Genomic DNA, 20,871 nt, shown 5'->3' with positions numbered 1-20,871 from the left:
ATTGTCAGTTTTTCTCTCCGAAACCATTTTTGTGCTGCCATATCAGTGCAGCTAGGCCTGAAAGAATAATCTATTCTCACACCCAGAGCTGGGGAGGTAGGCAGAGTGTCCTCAAAGGGCTGAAGTCCCTCGGAAGCAATAACATCCAGCGTCACCTCTTCTTTGTGCAGCTAGAGCAGCAGCCATTTGAAAGATATCATGGGTAAGAAGGAGCCTATTTCGGCTCAGTTTTAAATGGTACGATTCCCAGTGCCTGAAACAATGTCTGATACTTAGAGCTAAATCTCTGTTGAACTATTAAATGAACAAATGGAAATGGAAGAAGAATGAACAAAATAAACCAACCATTGTTTTGCAGAATGATGTGAAATACTAACTTCTCTGTGGTCTGAGACTTACAAATTAAGGAACAATCAGGAAAGTAAATCTATTCTTTATACATTCAGACCAAGCTCAAAAGCTGCTGAGGACAGGTAGGCGATGCAATTAAGTGGTAGCAGCCTAGGTATAAGTGCATGGGTAGACATTACCGAGTGGAGAGGGTGTCAAACCGGAGCATGCTCCACCTCAAGGGGGTGAGGCTGACTCAGCTCCAGCCATGGATGCCATACGAGAATGCAGGCCCAATTTTGCCAGTTCTTCCAGTGCTGGGGTCCAACCCCAGCGGGTCCAGGGGTCCCCAAAGGTGTAGACGGAGTCGGTGAAGAAGGAAGGACACGGAGACAGTGTTCAGTTGATCAGCAGCCTAGTCAGGATCTCCAGCCAGGATCTCCAGCCAAGTTCTGGTCTGGATCTCCAGAGAGGTTCTGCTTCGGATCTCCAGCGAAGTTCTGGTTAGGATCTCCAGCCAGGTTCTGTGTCCAGTTGTCTTGCTAGGTTCTCCAGCCAGGTTCTCCAGGTTCTCCAGCCAGGTTCTGTCACCAGGTTCTAGTCAGGTTCTCTTGCCAATTTCTGTAGTCAGGTTCGGTCCAGGATCTTTTGCCATGTTCTCTCGCTAGGTTCTGTCTCTAGGTTCTGAGGCCAGTTTCTGTCCAGGATCTTTTGCCATGTTCTCTCCAGCAAAGTTCTTTTGTCTCTAGGTTCTGTGTAGGTTCTGTCTTCTTAGTTCTGTCTTCTAAGTTCTGTCTTGTTACATCTGTATTTATACCAGTTGATTCCAATCCTATCAATCTCTATTCCAAAGGTTAGGGCGTTTCTTATCTCCATTCCAGGGAGTAAAGATTATGTAGCTTAAGCATGATTGTTTGTAGTTAAAGTGATTAATTACCCACCTGGCATTTAGTTAAAAGGTTTTATTCCCTCCCTAACTTCAGGGGAAAATCCCTACCTGGGGAAACAACCTTTCTCAGAGACCTTGGTTAAAACACATAGTGCCAAGAAGGTGAGCAAACATATTAAGAACAGTATGCCATATATGCCAGGTCCCTTGAAACAGCAAGCATGGACCGGCTCCCGGCATTCCAGTGTTTTAAGAGAAGCTTGAAGTCTAGATTTTTAAGTTCACATTATAAATGTTGGCTCAAAATTTAAAGACAGAGAGACAATGTCTGTGTGTTTTACATACATACCTAGCCATACAGTCTGATTTGAAACTTCTCATTTCAACTTTTCTTTCTTTTTTTAGGATATTGTAGTTTCTTAATTAAATTATTAACACACCTTTGTAGTACTTTTACCCACATTTTTAGCTAAACACCCTTTAATGGCCTCTTTATATAACAATTGATATTCTGTAATATTTTCTACATATGAAATAAAAAGATAACTGTCTTCCCTCTGGGAAAATTAATCAAAACTTTAAAATTGATAGTATTGAAAGCTTCTTTCATCTTCACTCTTCATTATCAGTAACATCATGTAAAACTTTATCATGTTCAATTTGGGAATACTTCTATAAAGCTTCTTATATATGAACTCTAAGATTTCAGGACATGTTAAATTTGCTTGTGCAGTAATATGTATATAACTACATTATAAACCAATATATATGATTGTAGAGACAATTTATTCTTATTGAGCATTTGGATGTTTTTCTGTTCTGTTTGTTTATTTTGTTTTCTAGATTCCACATATAAGTAAAATCATAAGGTATATGTCTTTCTTTGACTTATTACACTCAGCACAATAGCCTCTAGTTCTATCCATGTTGTTGCAGATGGCAAGATTGCATCCTTTTTTATGGCTGAATCATATCCCATTGTACATATGCATCACTTCTTCTTTATCCACTTATCTACTGGTGAACACTTAGGTCATCTCCATACCTTGGCTATTGCAAAAAATGCTGTAATGAACATATGAGTATATATGTCTTTTCAATTCGTGTTTTGGGTTTCTTCAAATAAATACCCAAAGTGGAATTGCTGGATCCTTGTCTCTTGCTATAGACTTTGTTTTAAAGTCTACTTTGCTTGTATAAGCACTGCTATCCCAGCTTTTTTGTTTGTTTGTTTCCATTTTTGTGAAATATCTTTTCCCATCCCTTTATTATCAGTCTGTGTGTGTCTTTCAATCTGAAGTGAGTCTCTTGTTGACAGCATATGCAAGGATCTTGTTTTGCTATTCATTCAGCCTCCACATGCCTTTTGATTGGAGTATTTAATCCATTTGCATTTAAAGTAATTATTGATACGTATTTATTGCCATTTTACCATTCTTTTTTATCTTTTTAAAATTTCTTCTTAAAGAAGACATTTAATATTTCTTGTGGTGATGAATTCCTTCAGCTTTTTCTTGCCTGGGAAGCTATCTATCCTTTAATTCTAAATGATAACTTTGCTGGGTAAAGTATCTACTTTTCTGTGTCTAAGAATGTTTATCCTTAGGACATGTCTATGTGTACTTGTGTGTTGTTGCTACATTAATTACCTCATGAAAACTAAGAAGAACAAGGAGGTAAGTCACACTTACGTGGGGGATTTTTAAGCATGCGGTGAGCTAGCGGAAAGTAGCAGAGGATGTATATTTAGGGAAAAGAGTGATCGATGGGCTATGTCGAGCACATACAGGCATTCCTGACTTTGCAAATATTTTTTCTCCATGATTAGGCCATCTGTGTTCGCTAATGGACACCCATATCACATTAGGCTTCTATCTTCCCAAAGAGACTGGGAGATACTGGTGTAATCTCCTTTGGTGATTACATTCCAAAGCATGGCTCCCAGGCACTTGAGAACGACTGTCCTGGGTTGCAAAACTAGTAAAACGCTTTTTAAGAGGTTTACATTCAAAGGGAACAGAAAAAGAATGTATAACTGCAAGTTTCTAAAGTAAATAAATGCTCTCAGAAAAAAGAGATTAGGGGACAACCCTCAGAAAGAAGCCTTTCTAAAGCTTAGTCAAGCTGGAGGCAAGACCATCCGGGTCATAAGAGTGATGGTAGATGTTATTCAGCAAGTCTCACATCATTGGATCATTCAAAATGTAAATTCTAGATGTTTCAGACCTAGCTTAGAGTCCTCCTCTCCTTTCCCCTATGTCCTCCCCACTGCCTCGTAACCATGAAACTGAGGTATCTACCAGCAGATGTGTATCAGCTGTGCAACCTGGGTCTTTTCATTTCTAAATGGGAATCATAAATACATACTACACAGCATTTGTACAAGGAATAAACCTGATATGTATGAGGCAATCAACATAGTGCCTGGCATGTAGTAACAACTCATTGATAGTAATAAATGGTAACTATCAATATTTCAGCCAGTTCTCATCTGTGCTATTGTAGTATCATAGAATGAATATACTATGATACTAATATTACTAAAATACACAGAAAATAAGTTAAAAGAATTATGACTCTTATCAATCAAAATAGAGCAGAAGAAGTTTTCAATGATATGACCCCTATTGCCAACGTTCCATGTCCTACCCTCCACACTCCACCCTATTTTCTGCCCAAATTTCTTTCATCTGTTTTTTCATAGTTAAATATTTCCCCCATATAGATCTCAAATCTGCGTGTTATTGAGCCTGAGGATATAACGCAACTTTTAAAATTACAATCTGTGTTGTATTTTCTTTCTTACACTTACATTTGAAGCATGTTTACTCTTTGAAAACCCATGTGGGAGCCAATTGACTTTTCAGAAAGTTCCTTGCAAATTCTCCCTCAAAAGAGTTTTCCTTTGTTTGTATCTTGGTAGCAATTTTTAAAATTTCAGGATTTGGACTCTGGCATTATAACTGCTCAGCGTGTCTAACAGAAGTGGTCTGTTTCATCATCCAATGAGCTCTGCCTGTTTGTGGATGTGACACCCCAGTGGAAGGAAGCCAAGAGCCTATAGTAGGGATCCTGGGGAAAATGTAAGCAGCTGTGGCCATGTAATTTAAAACCTCTGGAAAGTGTGCTGCAGTCTGTGCACAGCGTCAGTGCAACATGGGGACTGGATGCAGCCCGCTCTCCGGAGGACTTCCTCGCCTGCTGCAGGAAAGGGAAGACTGAAAAGACAAACCTGGGTGCAGCCAGAAAGGTCCAGATAGATGAGCTTGTGGCATCCATGCCCTAAATTCAGGTACCGTAAGCCTTTGTCTGTGAATTTTCTGCAATAAGCCAAACTAAGATTCTGTAGGTTGTGGAAGTGCCTGAAAAGACAGGGTGAGAGGAGAGAGGAAGGAAAGTGAATATCGTTGTTTTCTCACATCTTTCTTAAGCCACTATGACAAAGAGAAGTAAAACTGTAAGTGAATCTTTTCTCCTTGCAAATGTTCAACAGTTGAACCTTATTGTTAATGCTCTTCCTGTTAAGTCAAGGAGATTGCAGTAACTAGATAATGCCTAATTACGTTTCAAATGAAAAGAAAGATGTGCCTAGATTTTTAAGAAAGCTGAGATAAAGCCTGGAATTGTGGGGGCTGGGAGGTTTGTGCATTGTTTGGAAGTTAGCTTGTGTGTGAAAGCAAAGTTACAGAGTTTGCACTATTGTTGCATTTAGGTTTTAACTTTGAGGCACCAAAGTAATGAGTAAAATGTTTAGAAATACAAATCCTTTGTAAACATTTAAATGGCGATGAGCTGTTACATGAGAGTGAGGATTTGGACAGAAAGGAGGCAAAGTTGACACAACAGGCTCTCAAAATGGACATGATCAGCAAATGCTTTGAGAAATTAGATTTGAATACGCATGATTTTGTAACATCTTCATAACTATAATTAAAGAAGGACTAATTGATATGCAGAGCTTAACAATGGATTAAGAAGAGTCTACAGATGAGTGGGCAGCACATGAAAGGAATAAAAACTACAGCAGGGACCGTCAATCTCACTGGAGTTGAAACCGATTAAATTAAATTAAACATGACCAAAATGAGAGCTTCCAGAAAAGGGGGGGGTAATTAGGACAAGCTATGCAAGGGCTCACAGTTTGAGGACACTCTGTGGACAACTTTCCAGATCCTCTTGATCCTGGCATTTTTTTTAAAAGTACAAGGACTCCCACGACTGCCTGCTCTTGTAATGAAATTAACAACATGCTCTTGATTTGTGGTCTGCAACAGTTTAACAGCAAATGGGAAAGCAAAAAGAACCAAAGTGAAAGAAGATGCCTCTCTGTCCCGCAAAAGCCCACAAGTGAATAATAGAGTTTACCTTCACATAAGTGGGAAATAAGATCTGCGAGCACTGACCGTTAATCAGATTTATTCCGAAAATCTGAAAAGCACATGTATGTGATACAGTGATTTCCATTCCATAGAGAATCACTTGGTTCGGAACACAGATTCTCTCTGGTAATTGCTGTGTCTATGAGATTCGACAGAACAGACAGGGACGCCTTCTGGATCCCCAGCGGCTGGGTGGGCAGGGCTGTGAAGGAAAAAGCAGCACTAACATCCCAAAGACACGTCCCCCGTCCTGGGTCCCTTCAGTTAACTAAGAGCTATGCCAAAGTTTCGGAAATGCTTTATTTTCCCCTCCTTGGAGTATACCCTTGTGATTCAACTGAGTAAAGTACAATTTTTCTGGGGATGGGGGGATGGACATCATTTCTAACAACTCTTTAGCTCTCTAATTCAGAGAAAGGAATTGTGAGGAGACAGCAGGACACAATGGGAAATACACAAGGTTTTGGAATCTGACCAAATTGGATTCAAATCTCAGCTCTGACACTCATTGCAACTTCCCTAACCACTCAGATTGTTTCTGCTTTTGTTAAGTGGAGATTATATTAACTTTTTTTTTTTTAACCCTAATTGTGGGCCTCCAGCTTTCCTGTAGCTTAGTTTTCTCATCTTTGACATGGATATAATCCTACCTGCTTTTCCCCTTAGAGGTGTGACAATTACATGAGGACATAAGTGTAATAGTATTATATTTAGAGTGACTTTTGATGATTATAAACAGCAAAAAGCCCGGCTGGCCTGGCTCTGTGGTTGAGTGTCAAGCTATGAACCAGGAGGCCATGGTTCGATTCCCGGCCAGAGCACATGCCCGGGGCTGTGACTCTATCCCCAGTGTGGGCATGTAGGACACAGAGGATCAATGATTTTCTCTCATCATTGATGTTTTTATCTCTCTTCCTCTCCCTTCCTCTCTGAATCAATACAAATGTGTGTGTGTGTGTGTATATATGTATATCCAGCAGGGATATATGGTAGAGGCTTTAAAAATATATATTGCTATTATTGCCACTACCTCAAATAACAACACATTAATTGTTCTTATGAAGCTTGTACTATCTTCTTCCATTTAAAGAAATAGATACTCATTTGACAAAAGTTATGCATAAAACTGATTCACATTGCATCTACACCCTCATTTTGGTCATGGTGGTAATGCCATGTTTAATCATTTTCAACTCCAGTGAGATTGAAAGTCTCTGATTTTGTTTGTATTCCTCTCATGTGCTGCCCACTCATTTGCAGACTATTCTTCTCATCCCATTTTTCAGTTGTGTATATCAGTTAGTCTTTTTTTAACTATAGTAGTAAAACTGTTTCTTACAAAATCATGAGTATTCAAATGTATTTAAATGTGGCACAAGCCTACTGTTTAATTTCTTAAAGTCCTTGTGATCAATTATCAAATACAAAAAAAGAATGGAAATTGAGCTAGGAGTTCTTAACTTTTTTGTGTCAGTTATCATACAGATCTATGGGTCCTTCGTCAGCATAATGTTACTGATGCATAAAATAAAATACTCAAGATTACAAAAGCAGCCAATCATACTGATAGTCATTATCAAAGTATTTTTATATGATCTAATAGAGGTCTAACAACTACCATGATTTTGAAGTAGTGGCAAGTGCCAATGTTATTTTGAAATATTTATAACAAGAATAAGAAAATATCTGTGGTGCATATGGTTGAAATAATCCCACATTTTACCTACACTTCCATTAGAGCTTAGTAAAAATAGAGGGTTTTTTCCCCCCACATCAACATTCATAGAACTTCTGAATTCTATCCCTGGTCCCCTTGGGGGATCCACTGGCCCCAGGCTATGAACTTGGGATTTGGCAAAAGAGGTGTTCATTAGAGGAAATGACTCCCAGATTGAAAGTCACTAGCTGGCTCTCTTCAACCTCATGGGGACCATTGGTTTGAAAGCAAAGTACAGGAATCTTGAGTGGCCCTGTAGGCCTTTCTAGGGATTTACAGGGCCACAGATTTGAAACTGCTGAGGAAAAGTATCAGTTGACTGTGAAATTGCATTTGGCAAATTTTATGCAATACTGCTACTTTTTATTTTGAATTTTGGCAAAGAAATGTGTCCCTTACACGAGGAAGATCTGGTTCATAATTTTCCCAACCCAGAAACAACTTTATTATTCTAATTATGCTTCAAGGCAGTGTTTGCAGTCAGTGTTTATCTTTTCCTAATTATTTGATAACTAAAAGTTTCTAATGTAAGGGGAGGTTTCTGTTTGTTATTTACTTTTCTACTGTTATGATAGTCTTTAGGAAACCACAATTCTTATAGAAACTACAGAGATAATTTTTTCTCCATTCTTCTGGCTTTTTTTACATCAAAGAATCTAGGCCTTCTGTGTTAGATCTCCGACACTTGAGGCAGTTACTACTGGAAAGAATATAAAATTACTATGTATTTTACCAAAAATTTCTCTAAAAAATCACCAAGACAAGACCCAGTCTGTAAAAGAGAGGATTCACATGTGGATTCTTTTGAGATGAGTGTGTGGGCTCTTCAGTTTCCCAGAGACCGTTTCGCATGATAGAATCCCTACAGAAAAGCCAAGTACAGTGGTTTGACCTCCTATTTACAGGCTAGGTCTTGAGGACGTCCAGCCCAGGCAGCCGCTTCCTCTCTCTGCCCCACTCTGATGGGCACTGATGAGACTATACAGCATGAGAATGTCTGCCAGTAAGAAGTTTCCAAGCCAAGTGAAGGATCAATTCATCCATATGAAAAATAATGAGATACCACACCACACTCACATATAATGCTCCATAGCACTTTAATGACCACGCTTTGCCTAGAATGCCTCGCACATAGTAGTTCATCAATATATGATGAACATGTGAATGAATGTTGCTATTAGAATTCAGGGGAAGGAGAAACCACGCAGACTTCTGGTGGATGGTGTGACTTGAGGTGCAAAGGCTGTGGATTAGCATAGACAAGGAGAAAGGCATTCCAGCTGTAGAGAAAGAAAAGCATGCAGCAATCAAATGACCAGAGTTCAGCACTTGCCTTGTTTGATATCTTGGCAGATAAGTTTGATCAGATAATGTTAAAGGAACCTGGAAGAGACAAGACTTCAAGCATGTCAAAGACATGATCAGACTACTGTTCCAGATGATACTTCTTGCGGCATAAGGCAAAGCTGACTGAAGAAGGGAAAAGAGACCAGAGGCTGAACCCTCAGGATGCTGTGCCAGAGGAGGTGCTGAGAGTGCCACCTAGGTTCTGGCAATGGGAATAAAGGAAAGGGGTTTCATTCAGGAAATATTTAGAAGCAAAAAATATCCTGGAGTGGGCATGAGCTATGGCTAGCCTCATTTTCAACTTTAGAAAACTGAACAAGTCCCCAACCAAGAGAGGAAAAATATTCAATTAAAAAACTGGCAAATCAATGTTGCCAAGAAGGGCAAACAAATTACATCTTTCTTCTGGCAAAGCATTTCTTTGGGGAAAAATGCTAAAGGCACTGAAGAGAGAATGACAGCAGCAACAAGCAACATTTCTCTGGTTATTTATAGTTTAAAGAACACTTTTGCATACCCAAGCATGTTTGAAACAATGGAAAACAAAGCAAAAATAGAGAATCATTATGAAATATATTTTCATAATAGATAAGAAAGTCAGTGTACATTCTTTTCATATGACAAAAAGCACACATCAGTATTGAGTAGCACTTATCCTAAATTTTCGCTAAATAGCAAAAAACTGAAAGTTAAAATCACAACAAAATTCTCATTTGGGGGCCTATTTTTCTATCTGTTGCCACACACACATTCATATATGCCCATGTATGCATATAATATATATCTTAATATGGAATGTCTAAAGAAAAGTAGTGAGTGATGTTTTATAGGATTAGAGAAACTTATAGAACTCCAGCTCACAAGAGCCTATTAAGCATCGCTTCCCAACTCCACATTCAGTGACGACATGTTGGTAGCTTAAAACTGGCTATGGTAGAAGTATTTACACTATAGAAATCAGTAACTTCCACAAATCAGAACATCCCCTTTCCCTGTGCCCTGGACAGTTATTAAACATTTACCAAAATACTGCTATCCTTGGAGCACACTTTGAGAGACAGAGAATGCAGTATGTTCTCTGGATAGAAAATGTATTCAGAGATAAAAAACGAGAGAGAAGATGACAGCTTTGAAGGACAAAAATAAGAATTTGATCTAGCCCAGCCAGTGTGGTTCAATGGTAGAGCGTTGATCTATGAACCAGGAGGTCACGATTCGATTCCTGGTCAGGGCCTATGCCCAGGTTGCAGGTTTGATCCCCAGTGTGGGGCATGCCGGGGGCAGCTGATCAATAATTACCTCTCATCATTGATGTTTCTATCTCTCTCCCTCTCCCTTCCTCTCTGAAATCAATAAAAAAAAAAATTTTTTTTAATTTGATCTAAATATAAAAAGGGATTCTTAAGATAAAACTGGAATAAATCGAATGGAAGCATTAAAAAGAAAAATACCTTCCTTGACTGAGAAAAGAGCTAAGTTTTAATGTTCAGGTTTACTATGTTTCAGGAAAATTAATTGAAAGAACACAATTAAACTTGGAAAATACTTTTAATAACTCAGAGAAAAGGAATTTCTTGTATCTTGGCAGGAAAAAAAAGAATAGGTTACCAACAAAGAAACCAAAAAATCAAGCTGGCTTTAGATTTCCCTGCAACCAGAAATATCAAGATTATGGAACAACATTTTGCAGATATAAAAGATGTGTAGCACACAACTTACAAATAATAGTAAAAAAACAACAACTCCCAATTGTAAACTCCTTGTAACTAATCAATTCTCACACAGGCTTTCATTGACTTTTGCCAAACTCATTAATGTAAATAGTACTTCCTGGAGGTGGTAGATGTTCCAACAGGTAACCAGACCGTGGCAACAGGGAATCTGGGACGCAGGGCTGAAAGCATGAGGCATTCTATTGTAGAGAAGTCCCAGGCACTGGACTGGAATTTAGGGGCCCAGCTTCAATGCCCAGGAAGGGGGACCAGAAAGAGACAGCAGAACCTAACTCAACTCAGGCAGAGGGCCTGGGCCCGCCAAGCCAGGAGGAGATAGGCACCAGCTCGGGGACTGGAAAGCAGCAGTCCTGCTATCAGAACAGGGGTGCCGCAGTACTGGGGTGTGGGTCAGAGGAGCACTGCCTTTGAAGAATGCTGGAGCAAGCCCAAGCGAGAGGAGTGTAATTCTTTTCGGTGCAATACAGATAAAAGAAGCATTACCTTGGAAGGAGCCGCATCGTCCGGTTGGTGATAGCTGTGTAGGACAGGTTGAGATACAGGATTCCAGGACAACACTCAGAGATGTGTTTCATTGACTCATCCTGCATGAATGCGGGGAGAAGAATCTTATCAAAGCCGCACAGGCTTTGCTAGTCTCTCTATCCTCTCTCCCTGCTTCAAAAAGTATGTGCATGTGGTCTCTTCATACTCTTTGATATTAGTAGTAAATCAAATTAAACAGAAGTATTGATTTTGCTTGAAGCTCCACTACTTCCCCTTTTTCCGGAAATCAAGTTCCATTTCGTCACAATGACATTACATTAAAATGTGAATTCTCACAAGTTCAATTCCCTGACAAGTAATTTGACCTCAGATGTTCAAGGGTCAAACACTCCTGACTCTTTGGATGCATGAAAGTGATTTAAAAATGGATCAATTTTGCCCTGACCGATTTGGCTCAGTGGATAGAGCGTTGGCCTGCGGACTCAAGGGTCCCAGGTTCGATTCCGGTCAAGGGCATGTACCTTGGTTGCGGGCACATCCCCAGTGGGAGGTGTGCAAGAGGCAGCTGATCGATGTTTCTCTCTCATCAATGTTTCTAACTCTCTATCCCTCCCCCTTCCTCTCTGTAAAAGTCAATAAAATGTATTAAAAAAATGGACCAATTTTTAAACTTACTGAAATTATTATGCAGAAATAGTAAATGTTCTTAACTGGACTTCATTAAAAGTGAGTCCATGCTTACACATCTATATTTATTTATAGATGTATGTGTATGCGCGCGTGTGTATGTAATTAAGTTTCTATGGTTCGGTTCCTGAATATATTAAAACAGCTAAACAGATTTTCACTAAATGTATGACAAGTTTGAGGTGGCCTAAAGTAAAATATAGGCTACATGAAATTCAGGGTTGGGAGTGCTGTCGGAGAGGATCTCAAAGATTCAAGCAACTCTCCCCCAGAGAGCTGAACCTGAAGTACAAGACAATGGGGTGACTGTGACCTGAGAGAGAGAGAAAACAAACAGTGATTTCGAGCATGAGCCCTAAATGGACATTTACAAGACCAGATGAACTGCAAGCTTGATTGCAATGGGGCTGCTTCTTATAGGGTAACTACTTATAAACACTCTAGAATGAGTAGCAGCAGGTTTTTATTTATTTAATGATGGTTGGTGAGTCTCCCCAGGAACACAGAAGTGGTCAGCTAGTTTTAAATATTTATGGTACATTGGTTCTAGAAAGAATAGGCCATTGCAGGAAGAGGTAAATTGTCACTTGGCTAGGGGATGTGGTTTGGGGAAGAGTCCTGCATGGCCAGCACGGTCACCCCGAACATCACTGAGGATTGTAAAAGTTTATTTTCAGCTGGATCATCAATGTTTAACATTCTATTCCTAATTATTTTCTGGAGTCATGGATATTAAAGTAATAAAATCCTGCATGTTGGGCCTCTATCACATGGGACAGGAACTGGTTGATTTACAGGGGCAGCAAACCACACTTTAAAGAGGACCCAGGTTATATAACTGTAGTTCTGCTATAGGAAAGGTTCTATGTGCCAATGCCACAAGCATGCAAGGGCAGAGCTTTTATAGACTCTTGCCACTGCTTTGGAGCTGTCAGCAGTTTTCTAGACACCCCACCACCAAAATGTAGGATTTGGAGTTATGTGGAAATTACAGTATAGTTTTCCCAGAAGCAATGGAGAGAACAACCACAATGTGTGGGATTGTTTGTAGTTTATACAAACAATATCTATCTGCAAAAATATTCATGATGCCAATCAAACATCAAAGTGATTGTGGATCTTTTGGAAGACTCTGGCAACAATGCAACTGGGGCAGAGGAGGTTAGAAAGCTGGTTTATGCACCGATAGGGAGGTAGCCACAGAGAAGATGAAAATTTGGGGACCAGGAAAAGGAAGATGGAGTATGCTTTATGTATCAGAGGACTCTGATTTCCCCTGTGATATGAGGAGGCAAACCATCTCTGCATTTTTCTGTTTGGAAAAAACGCAAATGAATCCTCTTCTCAATATTTAAAATAAGTTTAAGTTCAAACCCCAGATGTTAGAACACAGAAATGTAAGAACTGTTTAGTGTCTACATTGCAGAATGGCTTATGAATTTGTCCACAATGCACTCAAACATTTCTGAAGGTAATATATTCTTAAGGCAAGCTCCGTAGAAATTAAAGCTTTTTGAATGAATGGTACTCAACTCCTTAAATGTAAACTCGTCTTCCAGTCTGTCTCAAGGGGAAAAACAATAATGAAATGTAATTGGATAAAATGGTCCTCCCTGTATATTATTAGACTCAAAAACTGGAACATATTTTGATGTTTACAAATTCAATGCAGGTGGCATTGTTTTGACTTTCCTATTAGAAAGCCAAATTTAAAGAATATGATGTTAAGTGCAGAACTGAATGTCCCTGAAGGCAAGAACTAAAACTTGATTCATTTTTAAATCCCTATAACACTAATAATAAATAATAAATTCCCTATATATCTTTATATAGATAGAGATAAATACAGGGTGTCCCAGAAAAATGTATACAAACTTTAACAGCTGATAGCTCAATTTTTAAGATAAAATATATTTTAATAAACTCTGCCTTTATAATTATTCAAAGAACGTGTGTTCATATTTTGGGACACCCTATATATTATTAACATAGTAGGTACTAAAAGTATCCACAGAAAGCTCAGAGGGAAGGTAGGGGTGAATGGTGGTGGGTGGGAGGTGATCAACCAAAGAACTTGTGTGCATATATGCATACTTACGGACACAGACAATAGCGTGGTGAAGGCCTGGGGCAGGGGGCAGTTACAGACTAGAAGGGGTCATTGGGGGGAAAGGGACATCTGTAATACTTTCAACAATAAAGATAAATTAAAACTATATTAACAGAATGAATGAAGTAGAGTAGAAAGTTAAGAGAAAGAATGATGATGATGAGACTGGGGAGGCAGCAAGGAGGAGCCAATTCATGACATCTCCTCACCTCTGCCCAGGGGCGTGGATCCATCCTGGAGCTGGTGCTTAATGAGGGCACCACACCATCAGGCCCCTCATTCTAGTCCCTCCTGTCTCCTCAGGAACTTGCTCTGTTCATTGCTTCAAGTGAGTTTCCTCCAGCTTCTGTAAACCTACAACAGGTTGCCCTGCCTCTGTGTTCTTCCGCCACTCCCTTAGTCACTGTCCTGGAACAATAGGTTTATACCTAATGCCTCATTTTCTCACCTCTTGTCCACTTTGCAATTCACTACAATGAGATTTCTGCCCCCACAATTCTATGGAAACTGTTCTAGCAAAAGCCTCCAGTCACTTTCTATTTTCAAATCTAGGAGGCCTTGCTCACTTGGTAACTTCCTTCTGAAACTCTTCACTCTCTTGCCTTTTGTGATACCTCTCTATTCTCAACCTACTTCTCTTATATTCCTTCTTAAGAGCCTTCACTGTTTCTTCTCTGACTGCTCCTAAAAGCAAGCATTCCCCATGGTTCAATTCTAAGTCCTCTTCTCGTCCATGCAACGCCCTCTCCCTCTCCCTCTCCCTCTCCCTCTCCCTCTCCCTCTCCCTCTCCCTCTCCCTCTCCCTCTCCCTCTCCCTCTCCCTCTCCCTCTCCCTCTCCCTTTCCCTTTCCCTCTCTAGGTTGATCTTATTTATTTTTGAAATGTTAGTTATGACATATATCAATGTCAACCCAAGATGAAAGCTCAAGTTCTAGTCAATGTTGTCCATTACCTACTAGAATCTCCATATAGTTTCATTCATTAAACATATTCAGGGTGGGCAACAGTAGGTTTACAGTTGTTTGTGTGGAAAGTAATACAATCATTAATAAATAATAACACAAGAATAAACTCTGTGCTTCACATACTCACAACTGTAAACCTACTTCTGGCCCACTCTGTATTATAGTGTATTTCCTATGCAAGGCCTGTGCCCTGTGCTACGACTACCCCCCAAAAATGAGACATATCTCCTGTCCTTTGGGCCTCTTGGGTTGTGGAGGAGGCAGAACCACAGTGATTAGGGCTACTTAGGACAGGAACCCAGAGGAGCAGCAGCAGACTCCTCCTGGGAGTCGGTGATGTCTTGGGAAAGGCGGTGGGGTCTAAAGTAAGCCTTTAAGCCTGCCCAGGAGGAAAGCAGCACCCGAGGCCTGAGGGAAAGCGTATTCCAATCGAAGAGCACAGCCTGAGCAAAGGTAAAGCAGTGAGCAGCAGCCTGGCGAGCCAGCAAAGAAAGCAAAGCAGCTCGTGGTTGCTGAAACAATGTGTGTGCAGGGTTTGGAGCAGGATGAGGCTGGAAAGGGAGGCAGAGGCAAGACCACAGAGGGTCTCCAAGGTACAGTAATTTTAAAGAGCTTTGACTTTATCCAATAATGTAAATGGTGAGTATGTGTATAAATGATGGAAACTGGAAATGAAATAGTCAGATCTGCCTTTTAGAGAGAGTATCAGTGTGCTCACAGGGTGGGAAACAGACTGGAGGTAGAGGAAAGCCTGGAGACAGGCCAGGAGAGAGTTGGCTAGGTTCACATGTTCATTCCCATCTTCTCTGGCACTGCCACCTTGAAGACCATGACAATGAGCCTATTGTTTCTGCGGGGTCCCAATTTTTCTGTCTCACATACACACGGCTTTAAATATAAATATAGCTCATGTTTGTGTAATTGTTGAATTGTTTCCACTTTCCAAAGACTCCAGCGTTGGACGTATATCTACAGGGTTAATAACAGCATTATATAAGTAGGATAACATTTCTTGCCAATGTTTAACATAGTTTGCTTTTTTCCATATTTAATCCTAAATGAGCACACAGCCATATGTTTTGGCAACACCTCTGTGTATTAGCACTCCAACAGAGCAAGCCCAAAGCTATGTAAACAACAGTAAAATAAGCTTCTTATACTCACCGTGAGTGTTGAGCAGTCAGAGACATTCAGCTCTTGCAAATTTTTACAGAGGCCTAAATTAAACAAGTGACATATCACTAAACAACATATTACAAATGTTTAAACTTAAAGTTTTTCCATCCTACATTCAATGCGATGTATTCATTAGAACACAGAAACCTTGGCAAGTCTTATTCTAAGTACTGGTTTCTTTTCCCAGAAAAACGATTTCTTTTGGCTTTAAAATTAAAATATATACACATGTTTGTTATTGTTTGAGGATTACAGAAGGAAGTGGAAAAGAGAAAAATACTACTTTGTGGAAAACAGCATATATTTAGAGCTTTTGGCTTCAAAGCGCTGATGAAAACCGACCTGCTTTTTTGTGGCATGACTTTTTGTTCATTTTTTGTTGTTGTTTTCTGTTTCCTTTTAACATTTAATTATGAAAAATTTCAAGCATACAAAAATGTTGAGAGAACTAAAGAATTGTCCAATAAATATACCCACCACCTAGATGCTACAATTTACATCTTATTGCACTTGCTTTATCACATATCCACTTGTACATCCATCTCTCTGTCCCTCAATCCATCTTATGTTTTATGCATTTTAATGTAAGTTGCAGACATCAGCATACTTTCCTCCAAATACTCCAGCATGCATATCATAAATAATTCAGCAAGTATAGTAATTAACAAAACACTTATGATTTTTTAAGGTTAAATTGACATACAATTTATGATGAATTACAATTAGAGAAGTGGAGGGTTAGAAAGGCCAAGTGCCTGATTAGCCCTGGGACCAGAAGCAACTGTGCAGCTTATGGTCTTGCAAGGAAGACAAGACATGCACACAGAGCTAGATAGGAAAGTGACACACAGTCAACACTTCAGACTGACAGGAAATAACACTCCAAATCTGAGATAAAAGAGTAGCAGTTAGGAGCAGGAACACACAGTACACAGGAGGGATGCTTGATGCAAAGAAGCGGGAGGCATTCTAGGTGGAGGACACCCATCAAGAAGGAACACTCTAGGCTAGGGAGGGATCCTGGCATTCACACGGCCAATGAGTAGAAAACACATCTGCCATTCCTAACCACATAGCCCCACAGTAATAACAACAGAAAATGTTGTTAATTATAAATCCATTTTGAGCATTTCTTCATCTGCCAAGAATGGACTATGTCCTAAGTAATAAATGCAAACCAAAACCACTTTCAGGATGAAAAAAAAATGGAAACAATTATTTCATATAAAAATGGAGACAATTCTTTAATATGTGCAGACCTTGGAAGTCATCAATAATACTTGCTGGCTAAGGAAAAAATAGATTGCCTCCCAAATATAATAACTAAGTTTATGAGATTAAGATTTTTATAGAATAGTTACTTGAGAGTAATTCATGCATTCAACAAGTTTTTGCCAAGAATCTGCTTCATGCTAGAAACTCTACAGGTGCCAGAAATACAACAGTGAACAAAATAGACAAAAATCCCTGCCCTGATGAAGTTTACATTCTTGTTTGGGGGGAAGGGGTGGGACGATTATAAACAAAAGAAATATCTGCTTTGACAGATGGTGATAAGTGCTCTCGAGAAAAATAAAACAAGAAAGAGGTGGAGAGCAGCTGGAATGGGAAGGGGTGTGCCTTCCAATACAGCAGAGCCGTGACTGCTGAGAAGGTGACCTTGAGCCAGGGATACCAATACAGTTCAGTTTACCCTGAGCGTTTCTGGAGTCCACATTCAACATGACTGGTGGTTGGGAGACAGTAAATGAAAGAATAAGCTCAGGAAGACAGCCATTGAGTCCTCTCTTTTTTGCACATCTCAAGGCTGCAAGAGGGAGGAAACCCTTCAATTCTTGAATCCAATGTGCTGATAAACTACAGGTTTCGGTTTTCACAGCGCTAAGCGTAACACTGTGGAATGCTTCCCCTGGACCAGGCACACACAGGAGCCTGTTTCATCCTCTCAACAATACTAGAGGTATCTTCAGTCCCATTTTACAGATGCAGAATTGAGATGAAGTAATTTGCCTGAGGTTGCACAGATTAGCAACTAGGAGGGCCTTGATTCATGCTCAGGGCTCCAACATTTAGCCACTAAACAAGGCAATTGGAGGGTGCAGAGCCTTATACACCACTGCTCTGCATATGCCTTTATTATCAGGAATGTCTTGCTTAAAAAAAAAAAAAAAAAAAGCTGCTATTTGTCAATAACGGTGTTTACAACGTCCTTAACTAATTTTTTTTTTCCTGCAACCTAGGGACTCTACCATACCTCAGTTGGATCTCTTTGTTCTGATCTGCATTAGTTAAGATTACCCAAACTTGGATTTCAAAGGAATACTTTCATTGTTCCATCTGTCATACCAAGTAATTGGGGCCAGCTGGGTGTCAGGATGCGCGTGGTTACCATCATCGTCCTGCTTTTCTTTTGTAAAGCCGCTGAGCTCCGCAAGGCAAACCCTGGGGGTGTGAGAAGCCGCGCGAATCCTGGCCGGGTGGGTGGGGGCCGGAGAGGCTCCAGCCCGGTCAAACGCTACGCACCGGGCCTCCCCTGCGAAGTGTACACGTATCTTCATGAAAAATACTTGGATTGTCAAGAAAGAAAACTAGTTTACGTGCTGCCCGACTGGCCTCACGATTTGCTGCACATGTTGTTAGCAAGAAACAAGATCCGCATATTGAAGAACAGCATGTTTTCCGAGTTCAAAAGGCTGAAAAGCTTGGATCTGCAACAGAATGAGATCTCCAAAATTGAGAGTGAGGCTTTCTTTGGTTTAAACAAACTCACCACCCTCTTACTGCAGCATAACCAGATCAAAGTGTTGACCGAAGAAGTGTTCATTTACACACCTCTCCTGAGCTACCTGCGCCTTTACGACAACCCCTGGCACTGTACCTGCGACATAGAGACGCTTATTTCAATGCTGCAGGTCCCAAAGAACCGAAATTTGGGGAACTATGCCAAGTGCGAAAGCCCACAGGAACTAAAAAATAAAAAGCTGCGTCAGATAAAATCGGAAGAGTTGTGTAATGAAGAAGAAAAGGAACAATTGGACCCGAAACCCCAAGTGTCAGGGAGACCCCCAGTTATCAAGCCTGAGATGGACTCTTCTCTTTGCCACATTTACGTGTTTCCCATACAAACACTGGACTGCAAAAGAAAAGGTTTGTAAGTTTCTTTTTCTTTAAATTAATTTCAGAAAGAGGAGGGAGGGAGAGAGCGAGGGAGAGAGAGAGAGAGAGAGAAACATCGATGTGAGAGAGGAACATCAATTGGTTGCCTCCCAAACACACCCCCACTGGGGAGTTGAACCTGCAAACTGGGAATCAGAACCGGCCACCTTTTGGTTCATGGGATGAAGCTCCAACCATGGAGCCAACACCAGTCAGTGTATAAAGTTTCTTGCTTTTTCTTTTTCATGGGCAAGTTAAAATGTTCTTTGAATCTTATAACTCATTCCTACACCAAGCCATGCCTTGGAATTTCTGGTGTAACTCCCCCCAGAAATCTTTCTCCAATGACAGTGCTGGAGTCCAAACTCAAGATGGTTGGTGGTTTAGGGGACATTACAGGAGGGTGGGAAGGACAGCAATTTGGGCCTTACTTTCATTCGCTTGCCGCAAGCTGTGGCTGTAAGGAATTCTTTTCATCTTAAATCTGATGTAATTTAATTGATGTAGGCAAACCAGTGGGTATGAAAGCAAGTGCAAAATGCTGTTTACATAACCTGACTTACCCCACGTGAAGGCAGAACATGGTGTGCATGTGTGGGGAAATGCCGACCGCAAGGAGAACCATGTGCAGAGCAGGGCTGGTGCGAGCGCTGTCAGAGGGAGGCCAAGTGGGATGCGGCGATGGTGTAGCTCATAGTTTAGTCTTCAGGTTTAATAAGCACTGGCTAACATCCTGTGTCTTAATCGTCCCCCAGTTACCCAAAATAAAACACACAAAAACACGGCGGGAAAAACTAAGTTAAAAGTATTGAATCAAAGAACTATGAGACTAAGGGAATCTTTCCAGAATATTACCTGCTTCCTGAAAATCATTACTGGGTTTTTTTCTCCCACACAATCTAAGGCTAGTACTGTGCAGGATGTGCACGTACAGGATAAATTCATGAAATAAAACAGAAGGGAGGTTTTAGTAATGCTGCTGACATGTTAGCGAAGACATTCTCAAAGTGTGGTCTCAGAACCCCTGATCTACCCTAGGGTAACAAGCCGTAGGACAGTGCCTGTCTCATTTATGCATATGGATTAATAACTTATTTGTAATATTATATTAAAGCCAGATGTCAATGAATTAGGGTCTTGTGGGGCATGGTGTCATTCCTTCCACTTACTTGGGGGCAGGTTTTGCTTTGTTTTGTTTCCTTAAGAACTAAAAGGGAAGGCTCAGAACATAGAGACTCTGGCTCCTCTCAAGGGAACCATAGGCAGGAATGTGCTGACGTTGAAGAAACAGGCAACCTGAGCCAGCAGGAAGTTTGTTCATTTGTCAGCGAGGTCATGCTCAAGCCCTGCCCCCTTCTGTTGGGCTCTGGAAGGTGGCACCTGGTTGGGTCACATCACAGCCATGTGGCCTGGGAAGGTTTGCTTACCGTGACACCCTGTGAATTGTATACATTTTGATGCTATAGCAGAGCAATTGCAGCACTGTAACCCGGGAGATGCCATTCCGGGGGCCTGGACTTAAGAGAGTGTTCACTAATCGAGAACCTCCTGTGTTCCAGGTACTCCACACACAGTCCTGTCCACAGTTGACTATCCATTTACAGTTGAGGAAATGAGCCTCGGGGAGGTCAAGTCACTGGGCCAAGCAAGGTCTTGATCCTGCTGTCTTCTAAAATTCTATATTCAAGCCAGCAGCTATATGAACAATGGAAGCATTAGACAATTCCAGAAAAGTCAGTATACGAGTATGTAGTGCCCCTGTGGCCAGATTGGGTGGAATTTCCCAAATATTGTTATGGTGAGTAGTGCTTCATTCTGAGGAGTGTGTTTCACTAGGGTTTCCTTTGTAGTGCTTAGAAACTTGAACTATATTTTTAAAAACTAGCCAGGTGAGTG

General features: G+C 40.5%; 2 protein-coding genes across 4 annotated transcripts in view; one reads left to right on the top strand and one right to left on the bottom strand.

Annotated features, from left to right (window-relative positions):
* The window catches only part of FBXL13 (F-box and leucine rich repeat protein 13), a 133,619-nt gene that overhangs the window by 71,209 nt on the left and 41,539 nt on the right, over nt 1-20,871 (bottom strand). For all 3 annotated transcript variants that reach the window (XM_036327617.1, XM_036327619.1, XM_036327618.1), the window contains exons 7-9: nt 15,808-15,860; nt 10,879-10,979; nt 4,452-4,581 (exon numbers count right to left, since the gene is read on the bottom strand). In XM_036327617.1, coding sequence (XP_036183510.1) covers nt 4,452-4,581; nt 10,879-10,979; nt 15,808-15,860 — 284 coding nt within the window. The remainder of the gene's footprint in view (nt 1-4,451; nt 4,582-10,878; nt 10,980-15,807; nt 15,861-20,871) is intronic.
* The window catches only part of LRRC17 (leucine rich repeat containing 17), a 30,297-nt gene continuing 13,768 nt past the window's right edge, over nt 4,343-20,871 (top strand). Inside the window, exons 1-2 of the mRNA XM_036327620.1 lie at nt 4,343-4,511; nt 18,060-18,966. Of these exons, the coding sequence (XP_036183513.1) occupies nt 18,195-18,966 (772 nt within the window). The 5' untranslated portion in view covers nt 4,343-4,511; nt 18,060-18,194. The remainder of the gene's footprint in view (nt 4,512-18,059; nt 18,967-20,871) is intronic.

This window comes from Myotis myotis, unplaced genomic scaffold (assembly GCF_014108235.1).
Source record: "Myotis myotis isolate mMyoMyo1 unplaced genomic scaffold, mMyoMyo1.p scaffold_m19_p_11, whole genome shotgun sequence".
Classification (NCBI taxonomy): Eukaryota; Metazoa; Chordata; class Mammalia; order Chiroptera; family Vespertilionidae; genus Myotis; species Myotis myotis.
Note: the sequence above shows the minus strand (reverse complement) of the source record. Positions and strands in the feature narration are given on the sequence as shown.